At 36.1% G+C, this 12,009-nt stretch overlaps 1 protein-coding gene across 1 annotated transcript; it reads left to right on the forward strand.

Annotated features, from left to right (window-relative positions):
- Window positions 1–1,514: 1,514 nt before the first annotated feature.
- Window positions 1,515–8,781, forward strand: LOC113227673 (zinc finger protein 528-like). Its single transcript, XM_026460644.1, has 6 exons — window positions 1,515–2,300; window positions 2,391–2,471; window positions 5,518–5,639; window positions 6,242–6,369; window positions 7,373–7,530; window positions 7,873–8,781. The coding sequence occupies exons 1-6, from the start codon at window positions 1,576–1,578 to the stop codon at window positions 8,735–8,737; spliced, it is 2,079 nt and encodes a 692-aa protein (XP_026316429.1). The 5' UTR covers window positions 1,515–1,575; the 3' UTR covers window positions 8,738–8,781.
- The last annotated feature ends 3,228 nt before the right edge of the window (window positions 8,782–12,009 follow it).

The raw sequence follows: 12,009 nt of genomic DNA on the forward strand, positions 1-12,009 counted from the left end.
TATTACGGACGTTTAAACAATTTCTTATTTGCCAAATGTATAAAAAAATATAAGGTAAAAAGTAATTTCATATTTTTGACTGTTTTGTTTTTTTTCATTCAGAACTAGCTCATATTAAGTTTGTGTGATTTTGAGTTAAGTAGATTTATTTTAATTATTTTTTTACAACAGTAACGACGATTTTGCTGACGTGTAGAGAATCAAAGTTTACGTTCAGTAATGGAATAATCTTGAATTTCACGTGTTTTGAGTTTAGCAGTGCGGTATGCTAAAATTAATTGTCCGTGCTATTCAAAAGTTTTTGGGAGGAGCTCGGGGTGGCTTACGCACCAGCACGTTGTTGCAAATGCTCAAAAGGCGCTGGTAGGCCTTTTCAAATTATAATAATAATGCACACACTCATAGCCGCGCTAGGGTAACCCTGTATCGCGGGTCAAGTAACCACAAATTACATTTACAAATTACAACCACAAACTCCGAGAGAAATAAATATAGGCCACAAAATACACACATTTCTCCTGGCCCGGGAATCGAACTCGGGACCCTGCGTGGCAGTCCAGTGTGGTTACCGTTCGTCGACAGAGGCAATTATAGGCAAATTAAATAGTACAGTAGTGGTTACAAATAGTGCGGTAGGTAGTGTTATAGGTACAGATTATTAGCTACTACGTCTAGGTGGAAAATCGGTACCTAGTATAGTTACAAGCACATCATGCTCCAAAAAAATAAAATAAAAATGTTTTCGAGCACTTCATGCTTGACACAGGACTTTGGATCGTTCTTATTGCAAGCGAGATAAAGTTGAATTTAAAATTTCATTGTCAACTTTGACGTGCTCGTGAATCTGTCGAATCCAGAATTTATCTTATACCGAACAGCGGCCTTGTTACAGGCGTGTACTCGTATACAGAACGATCCAATTATTTAAATCTTAGAATCCAACCAGAAAATATGAAATTTGCTTTGTGTTTGTTGAAAAATGCTTATTGCAACGGTATTTGTGACGGAAATTTAGAGGAGTTAATTTCTGTCTCTAATTATTGTATATCAAGTGAATACCTCAATGATGGTAACAGAAGAGATAGATTTACTCTCGGATCTAAAAAAGATATAACGAATAAGATTAAAGAAAGTAGTTAATATACAGTGACAAAAACTTTCAAAATTACAATCGATCGATTACAGAAATACGGTTTTACAGGATCATAATAATCTCTATTTCATTACGTTTGTGTATTGTAGTAGTTTGTGGTCCTCATTGTCCTGTCTTGTCCGCTCATCTAACTTTGTGGTCTGGCTTTGTGTATTGTATTTTGACAAAATAGATTTATTTTTGTTCGTCTGCTTTCATTGCGAACACGACCGTAAATTAATACAAAAAATAATGTCTGTTTACTACAATATAAACTTGAAAGTTTTTAAGTTTTAAATTGGTGTTTTCTGAAAAATTAGACTGTAATTGTCATACTTTTTGAACCTACTATGGAAAACGAATTTAAATTGTTTCACTGCCGCTTTTGTTCAGAAGAGAAACAATACCGGGACTTGTTAGACCTTTCACAAGATGAAGAAACTATGGAAGAAATGATAAATGCAACTGTTGATTTAAAAATCGATTATTTAAATCTAAAAGATAGATTTCTACCTAAAACTGTGTGCGAAAAATGTTATTCAAGTTTTATAAAGGCGCACAAGTTCTTCAACAAGGTAAAATGTAGCCAGGATGTACTGAAATCTAAATATAATTTGAATTATGTTGATATTAAAGAAGAAAATGAAGTGATTGATGACCATAGTCCTGTAGTACCACTAAGTCCAAAATGCGAAGGTCCACAACCTCTAAAAATGGACATAGGCGCTCAGAGGCCAATAGAGATCCTAATCTGTAATAAACAAGAAATTGATATTGAATCCAATAAAGAAACAGTTCAAAGTTTTGATGCTACTTGTGAAAGTCCAAATAATGAAAGTCCGATTCTTGAAAATCCACATAAATCTCAAGACTTTGTAGATGATGATGTTATTCATTCTTATGATGACAATGACAATGAATCATCGTTGGATTCTGTCAACCCAGATGATAAACTAGTAAAAATTAACAAAAAGACATCAACATGGAAGCACAAGAAATGTCACATGAAGTATGACATGTTAGAATTCTTTTCTTATGCTGGTGTACCAATATTCAATGAAGAGGAAATTAAAAGTAGTAACTCGGAATCATCTGATATGGACACCGGTCATTCAAACCCCAAAACGGTAGTAAAACAGATGGATAAGTCCTGGACAAGTTACAAATGGTATTGCTTCCATTGTACTGAGAAATTTAAATCTATTGAAGAGTTACGTAGTCATAGTAAAATGGTGCATGACGTTTGTTTTGGATACAGTTGTGCCGATTGCAATTATGTTTTGATGAATACTTATAATTCCTTTATTGAACATGTCAGACAACATAGAAGCGTGTTGAGGTAAGAAAATTTTTTATTGTTATGTATGTCAGTGTTTCCACTGTAAACGTAAAAGTTAGGGTTAATGTAAGTACCTACAGTGCTTCTTCTTCTTATCATGTTAATGGAACTATAATGCTTGCCATAGTTGTGAAAGAATCGGTCAATCAGCACACGATACTCGCCAATGCCCAGGGTGCATTAGACATACAGGAAAGGAATGATGCGTTGTTCGGGCAACTTTACAGTTCTCTACAGTGTGTAGCACTACAAGCTCTAGCACTGAGTAGAAAAGGTATCAGGTTGCTGACTAAATGCCTTAGGGTACTGTGGCTTGAACAAGCACATCTCTGGTCTTAGCCAGTGCAGAGAGTTCAGATCTTTCCACAAGGTGGATGAAGCTCTTCTACACCTTACCTAATGCTGCATTTTGAAGGGCGTGCGAAGCTCCATACTTGGAAGGCTGAGGCCACAACCGAAGGACATCACATCTGTCGAAGCCAGCGAAATCCTTCAGTTTTTTAACAGACCTTGGCTCTGAATTGTAATTACTGTTGAACATAATAGATTCCTTAATGGTTGCAGTTATGAAGGGCAGCATGAGCCCTGAATAAAGCTACCCTAATAATAATAATTTGCAGCGGTTTGATTTCTGTGGAGTGTCGCATCCAGCACAAATGCAGATAGGGATCCTGCTTGATATAGCGCATATTGTTTGCAGGTTCTTGAATTTGAATCCCTGACCCGGCCAACTGTGCCATTACCATTCCCCGGTATTCCTCCTTTCCCATTTAAAAATTCAAAAATAGTCTTGTAGGTTATGGGAGAGGCGAGATAGATGTCCAAACAGTTGAACACATGAAGATATATTGATGTACACATTGCATTTTGAATAATTTTGGTAGCAGCTCCTTGTGAAAGAGTTTATCCGGGGAAGTACTGCCACCTTACCTATTTCTGCCGCCAAGCAGTAATGTGAAGAATACTGCGTTCCGGTTTCGAAGGGTAAGGATGCTGGTGAATTTACAGGCACCTAGGACTTGTCAACTTATGTCTCAGGGTGTCGGGCGCAAAAATAAAAAAATTAAATCATGTTTATTTCGTAAATAAGAAAATTACACTTGAAATCGTTATATTGATAGATAGATAGATAGATAGATAAAACGTTTATTGTCTTGTATCACACACACAACAATATAATGCAGTAAATTGATTAAGAGACACACAACAATATAATACAGCAAATTGATTAAGAGACACACAGAAACCAAATTTAAAAAGGAAAAAAAAAAGCATAAAAACATAATACTAATCTAATTATAACAGCTGTGTGTGTGTGCTAAAGCAAGCCAAATAGGTCGTGGCTCAGTGCAAAATTTGCTCACGAGCAAGGCACTGATTTTCAGCCACCACCTTCGAGGGTAGCGCGTTGCGGTGCATCAAAAACAAAAACATTGTGAGGTGAATGTAGCGTGCATATGTTAGCATCACGTAAGAATTATGTACATTATAAAATATTAATAAAAAAATAGTAACTGTAAAAAATTAAAAAATAAAAATTTAAAAAAATAGTAATACAAATTCATAATTGGTATAATTAAAATAAAATAATAATAATAATCAGTACTTAATATCGATGAAAGCCATTGTAACACAAAATGATGATAATAAATGTCCAAGAAGCAAGGGGACTTCATTCTAGAAGCCTCCGCTATGTAAAGCGTTTAGGAATACCCAGTTTTTGCCTATCAAAAATAAATTCCCTCAAATGTTTTTTAAACGTAAACTTAGTTTTAAGGAGTCTAAGCGGGGGTGGAATATTATTCCAACATTTCGTTGCTTGATAGCGGAAGCTTCCAGTAAAGGCCACAGTGCGATGAATTTGTCCCGCCAACAGAGGTCTCACGGTTCTAATAGAAAATTTGTCGTGAAAAGTGGAGAACTTTAACTTTCCATACAAGTACTCTGGTTTTTGGAACTTTATCACGCCAAACAGCATACACGCGAGATGTAGATGTCTTCGCGAGTCCATATTTAACATGTTTGCATTGTTTAAATATGGCGTGATGCGGCTGCGAGGCGGGATTCTGAAGCAAAACCGACAACAAGCATTTTGTACACGTTGAATCAGGTGTTGTGTTTTACTCAACAAACGAGGACCGTAAAGTATATCTCCGTAATTAAGTTTGGAAAGGATCAGAGATTCGCAGATGGTAATACGAGCATGCTCACTTAAATATTTACGTATTTTGTATAATATTTTAAGACGATAAAAGCAGTTCCTAACTTGATCTAGTACGTGACTTTCAAAACGTAATTGACCATCAAGTGTAATGCCAAGATTCTTTGCCTCTGTTACTCGAGCCACATCAATACCCGCGATCTCGATATGTGGATCTTTGTCTACGATGTTGCTGATTTGCTTTTTGTTATTGTTATTGATTTTGATATTGATTAAACTCTCCCGCTAATTAGTAAGGCAGATTTCTCTGAAAATAATGAGCAAGAAACTCTAGGGGTTGCTCTTTGTTAATATACATTTGACTACATTTATCATTTACAACGTTTATTTCAAACATCTTGCATTGAGAATATCTGCAAGAGCTAAACGGGCCTGTAAACATTTAGTACAAAGTTTTTGTTTCAATATAATTTCGAATCTCGTAAATGGCAAATTTTGAATATCAACTGGAATCTTATTATAGAAGCGTATACATTTCCCCTTAAATGAATTTGAGACTTTGTGAAGACATGACGACTGTCAAGAACATCTAGTTTGTTTTTATTCCTTGTATTAATGTATTCCTACATTATGTATCCTTGTATTGTCACTATTTTTCATTTAAAAAGTACTATTCTTTTTAACTTAAATTACATGGTATCAAACTAGGGAATTTCTCGTACTATCAGCAAAGTCGACGCATTACCACCTTTAAGGGTGCTTTTTGCGTGCAGGCAAGGGGTTTAGGCAAATACACTCTCCCCATTGTAATCTCTGACTTAAAAAGAATATGTATATAGTATAGTATATTTTTTTTTAAATCAAAGCACATGTTATCTGTTTCAGATTATATTGCCAATATTGCAACCGCAAATTCAAGAGTAAAACAGAGTGTGAAAAACATTCGTATGAGCATTGGCAAGCTGATAAGATTTGCGATTTATGTGGAGAGCTTCTACCTGATCAAGGTATACCTACTGCGTTATTGGTTATTTTGTAATCATTTCTTTATACTCAGTTGTATTCTAGTGCTCTTTAAAGCAACATATCGGTGACGCCGCGGGCAGAGCGTCTGAATTGGTCTGAATTATGGAATGTTTGACGAAACTATTCAAATGGCGTTAGCATCACTGACAGTGACGTTGTTATCGGTGTTATAGATATAGTATAGGGTATCTATATACTAAATCTATATGGTGTTAGTGATATGACAGTCAATCAACTTTTTTTGAATACATTGAACATGTGTTAATATGTTCAATGTATTAAAAAAATGTTATTTACATAGATAAATTTAATTCATTTTGAGTAACATTACAAGACCTTATACTATTTCATAGTAAAAAAAACACAAGGTTTTCAGTCTTACTACATTTCCGCCTCCCGGGAAAAAGGGACTTGACGATTTCAGACGTAGGTGCGTGCGTGCGTGCGTGCGTGCGTGCGTGCGTGCGTGCGTGCGTGCGTGCGTGCGTGCGTCCGTGCGTGCGTGCGTGCGTGCGTCCTGTCTTACAAGTCCAAGTCATGTGAACTAATTATAATTTTAGTAATTGTTTATTACATGTTTCAGATTCGCTTTTGCGTCACACCAAGCTGTACAAGCGCATACGTTTACCGAGAAGCGCGGTCAGAGTGCGCCCTGAACTAGTACGTGGGGAAGAAGACAAGACATGGAAGGACTATCATTGGACTTGTCAGGTAATATTTCTCTCTTTTATAATTTATAACTAGGCAGAATGTCGATTCCTTACCGAAGCGCGGCAAATGTATAAAAAAGTAAATACTTTTAATTATTAATACAAAGATTGAACACTCAGAAAAAATTCCTTCGATCCGGCCGGATTCGAACCGACGTCTTCTAGCATACCGTGGAAGACGCTATACCAACTAAGCCACGGAACGAGCCAGCGGACCTCACGAAATTTTTTCTTGTGGCGCCATCTATGAGAAATCTTTGAAAGTTTTATCACCCGGTTAGATACCTTTACAGCTACCGGCCCTGGCGAGAGATGTCGCTATTCACTGTATTTTAAATTTTTATTGAATTGATATTCAATTATTTTTTGTGAAATTACTCCACTAGTTTGTTATAATTATTAATACAAAGATCGAACATTTAGAAAAAATTTCTTCGATCGATTCGTCGACTAAAAAGTCGTTGAAAAACCAAAATACAAAGACACGACAACAAGCACATAGAAAAATTCGTGAGGTCCGCTGGTTCGTTCCGTGGCTTAGTTGGTATAGCGTCTGGCACTGTATGCTAGAAGACGTCGGTTCGAATTTTAATTCATTTGTGGTGCGAGTACCAACTCAACACCTGTCGACCTTCATGAGAGAAGACTTTTGGCCGAAGGGTGTCATATACCGGCGTTTCCGAGGACGGCTACCGGACACTCACGTTGCGTCACACGTCGAAGTACATACGTGTAAATAAATAGTGTTATATGTATATTATCATGTTATATTGTATTTATGATTAGTCCGTAAGGTATTTATTTAATATTTCTGTTATTGTTTTATTATATTATTGTTATATTATATGTATGTTAGTCTGTAAGGTATGTATCTATGGGTCCTAGTTGCCTGAAATAAATAAATAAATAAAATAAATAAACATAAGTTTCTACTGTAAATTAGGATTGTAGTGTCACTGTTTTCGTTTGTACTTGAAAGAACTATGGAATATATAATATTCTAGGACTGCTACATGCGTCACCCGGACGTGGATTCTCTCCGCTCGCACGTGCAAACAGTCCACAATAAATGCTATGCAATTAAATGCATGGATTGCCTTCGTGCGATCGACAACTTTAGACGGTTTGTCAGCCACGTCCACATTCACAGACCGCATCTCAAGTGAGTATCTTGCCTTGCCTACAAAGATCGCTATTGTATTGTATGTCTGTACTTGCGAGTAGCATACAGACCGAATGTCTGTATGCTGCTTTAAAATGCCATCATCAGTCACAGCCACATCCAGTTCCTTGACCTTTTTACAGCTGCTCACATTGGAATTCTTCTTTTTATTTGCTCTCTGTACGCCAGTCTTGATCTTCCCCTATATATCTTTTTCTTTCTATTTTCTCTTCAAATGTAACTTTTATAAATTCGCTATGTAACAGGATGTATAAAATAGTTTCCCCTTCTGTTATCTATTTTCCGAAAATACCATAAAGTAACGAAATATATCAATTTCAGAGACTATTGCCACTATTGTGACGTCCATATCACAGACGAAGCCGCTATGAAACAGCATCTCAACGACCACGAAACTGGAGACCGAAGACCCTGCCACGGTTGTGGGCAAATATTCAAGGACAACGCAGAAATGTCACGTCACATGAAAGAATACAATGCTCAACGCTGTGTACGAATCTTGACAACAGAAGACTTGACTTGTCATCAGTGTCACAAGTATTTCAAGAGCATCGGAAATCTGAAAATACATATGAGAGTTCACAGTAATATTTCTGCTCCGGTCCATATGTGCCATTTATGTGGAAAGCATTTCCAAGCACCGAGTATACTTAAACATCATATGGAGTGCCACAATAATAAGATCCACGTGTGCCATATCTGTGATAAGGGTTTCAGTACTGTCCTCGGTTTAAAAAAGCATGTTAACACTCATTCAACTGACCGTCCATTCTCATGTAACGAATGTGGGAAATGTTACCGGTTGAAAGAGCAATTGAAGAGACACATTATAGTGCATAGTGAAGTGAATCCGTACAAGTGTTCATTTTGTGAGAAACAGTTTAAGTTCTCCAGTAATTGGAAGAATCATGAACGTCAGCATACAGGTGCTAGGCCATACGAGTGCAAGGTTTGTGATAAGACGTTTTCTAACTACTCAAACTGCGATAAACATATGAAACGGAAACATGGTATGACTATATGCAAGCATAAGAACACTGATCATGGTAAGATGGAAATAAATCAACAGACAGGGGAAATAAAAAGCCTGGTTACAAATAAGGAGACACAGCAGTGGCTCGATGATTTGATGAAATCGAACAAAAGGTCAGGAGGACGAAAAAAGAAAGTAGACAAAAGTCAGTAAATTATAAGACTTATGTTGTCAACATGTCTTAATAAGGGTTGTTGCTGATGCAGGTTTTATACACATCGGTGGACGCTGATGCGGATGCTGATTTTTTGTCGTAACATCAACACGAAAAATGTACATCCTGTACAAATGTAAATCTTCATGAAAACAATTAATCTTAAATGTGTATTGAATTGATATTCAAAATTTTTTTTTTAATTACTCCACTAGTTCGTTATAATTAATTAGTACAAAGATTCGAACCGACGCGACGTCTCCTTGCAAACCGTGCCAGACGCTATCCCTACTAAGCATAACTTTCTTAGTATTAATAATTATAACAATTAATCTATTTAGCGGAATTTTATGAAAGTTAAATTTTAAAAACAACAGCTGAGCTGCTTATTCGGCGTACAGCCTGTTTCTGGAAGGTTTGTAAATTATTCTAGCGTGCTTTTTAGGTCATGTTACGACTCGGAACATCCGCAATTATTATCACCATCGATGAAAGCGGATGCTGATGCGGATATTTTAATTCATGCAGATTATCCGCGGATGCGGATGCTGATGTTGATATTCGCAACAACCCTAAGTACCGGTCGAAATAAGCTCATTGGTTATTGAATTTCTGTTGATATCAATATTTTTGATGATTGTCGCAAGATCAAGGTATGACGTCTTATTATTTGCCTGATATTCCGGAAATATTAATCGCTCCAAAATCACAGGTTGATTAACAGTTAACTCGTTCATGCGTATACATATACGCTCCAAGGTTACGGATTTAATAACAGCCAATTTGTTCACTCGTACACGCTCCAAGGTCACGGGTTAGTATGAGAAAAATAATAAGACGTCATACCGTAGGGTCGGTCGTAAGAAATTTGTAGCTAGTGGCAATCATTTCATCAAACATCAAAGTCTTAAAATTAATGTTTGTGGCGTTACTTGAAAAAATTCTCTTGGTCTTTGAAAATTCCGGAACAGACTACAAGCGCAATCGTTAGACAGCTAAATCTTAATTGTCACGTTCTAGTCGGCCATTCTCAGATTCGGTGTTCTCAGCCTAATTAACGTAGCCATTTTGGCGTCCTCAGCCTAATTACGTAGCCATTGTTTTTTCTAGTTTAATATACCCAATAGCATTGAAATATGAACAACTTTAAGCTTAACTATCAATATGTCTATATGGCTTTAGAATAGACAAAGTAGTTTTCTAGTTATTAAGACACAAAATAAATGTTTTATGAAAACGGTAATTGGATCTAATTACCGTAGCCACGGATACTATTTTTCCGGATTTAAATCGCGTATACTTGTATTTTCAAACAAACCAACGTTTCGGGCCATTTACAGGTCCCATGATTACGGTTGACTGAGGTGGTGCAGTCATCAACCAGTTATGTCTAATATTAATGCATACCACTCCATTTTTTCAATTATTACATATATACCTTTTTTTTTATTTACAAAGAAACCTTCCAATTTACGCTACATTTTACAAATTATATTATTGTAACAATATGAATTTTTATTACTTAGTTAAATTTATTATTAATTAATAATGGAATTTACTATTTGTATATTTTACTACATTTGGTGTATTTCTACTAATACAAGTGCCATTAAAGATTTTTTGAAAAAATTTAAAGTAGGTTTCTTAATATTGGGTTAGAGATAATGGTTAAAAATTACTACAATTTTTTCTTATGGTTAATCACAGCTGTTACAAGAACAGATTAATATATATAATTTAAAAACCTTAAAAGTTTAAAAAAATAGTTTGTCGGTGTAATTCAAGTCATTACAAAAAATGAAGAAAATTAAAATCGACGTTATTTATGTGGGGATCAGGAGGACTTCAATCAGGACCATGATTTGTTGATATAAATATCCTTTTTATTTCTAGAAACAACTTTACATAAAAAACAAGTAACTTAAGTCTTTTCGCAATTCTTAGCACACGTCCTCTCTCTTCTGTCTTCTCGTTCCAACCACACCATCTTCATTCATTCTTCTCTCAAATACTCACTCATACCATCTCACTCTTTCGCCCGTTCCGATAGTACTTAAGCATGTCATCTTATTCCCCATCACGTTGGGATACCCTTTCTTACCAATCCCACATTTATATGTTGTATAGTGGTTCTTTATATTTGTTTTTGTTTTCTTAAAAATGTTTGAACTTTCTAATTACCGTTTCCAAAAAATATTTGTGTCGTAATAGCTCGAAAACTACTTTGTCTATTCTAGTGCCATTTAGACTATTGATAGTTAAGTTTACAGTTGTTTATATTTCAATGTTATTGCGTATATTAAGGGAGAAAATACAATAGTTACGGTAAGTAGGCTGAGGACATCGAAATGGCTACGGTAATTAGGCTGAGAACACCTAATGTGTGAATGGGCGTAGTGTGTAACGCATACTTACACAAGTAACTGAAATATTTAATAAAATGTAAAATCGTTCGTATAGCCATTTTGAGTTTTATTTTTATCAATATAAGTTGCCTATGAAATATATTGTCCATATTAATAGTAGTTATTGAACAGAATGTCTTATGCTTGAAATTGAACCACTTGCGACCACTCGCGCTATACAATGCAAGTGTGTGCCTTATTCCAGCGTGACCATGGTCGAGTTTTGGAAATTTGAGTAGCCAAAATTATGTGCATGTGTGCGTCCGTGGGTGGCGTGCACGCCATGCACACATAAGCCGCGTTGCTGTTTGTATGGAGTGGAGTTACACTATTTACCCGTATTCTACTATGATAAAACGGTGAGTGTGCGGATGGGATTGCATGATTACATTCCGTTTTCCCCTTTCATCGAGACTTGATACAAATGCTGTGGATATTTCAAGGATCGCGAAGCGTTCCACTAAATCTATAACCTCCGATGACGTCACTAGTGCTATTTAGGGTCGTATTCCAGAACTGTACTCAATGCTCATGTCAGGATTTGAGCAGACTTGAGTATCATTTCAAGCACTGGAAATACGACCCTAATGCCAAGGACTTGAGTATGATTATACTCAAGTCCTGACTTGAGCATTGAGTAGAGTTCTAGAATACGACCCTCAGTCTTGGGAAACCTTTGGTGCTAAAGCGATTGATTAAATCAACCGACCGAGACCGTAAGAAGCCGGGAAATGTCAATACAGTAAAATAATACCAGAATAAGAGAAGAGAAGAGAATTAAGTCCTTTGATTACGTCGACATTTAGACGGTGAACGGCTGGGTGAATATTTGACAATTATTTATTTTGTTAGAAACATTTTTTTTT

This window comes from Hyposmocoma kahamanoa, unplaced genomic scaffold, assembly GCF_003589595.1.
Source record: "Hyposmocoma kahamanoa isolate Upper Pololo Valley unplaced genomic scaffold, ASM358959v1 213, whole genome shotgun sequence".
NCBI lineage: Eukaryota > Metazoa > Arthropoda > Insecta > Lepidoptera > Cosmopterigidae > Hyposmocoma > Hyposmocoma kahamanoa.

Coding starts and splice junctions, on each gene's coding strand:
- LOC113227673 (XM_026460644.1), top strand. CDS start 1,576: ATGGAAGAAATGATAAATGCAACTGTTGATTTAAAAATCGATTATTTA. Junction 2,301..2,390: donor TCCTGGACAAGTTACAAATG/GTATTGCTTCCA, acceptor TTTTGGATACAG/TTGTGCCGATTGCAATTATG. Junction 5,640..6,241: donor AGAGCTTCTACCTGATCAAG/GTATACCTACTG, acceptor TACATGTTTCAG/ATTCGCTTTTGCGTCACACC.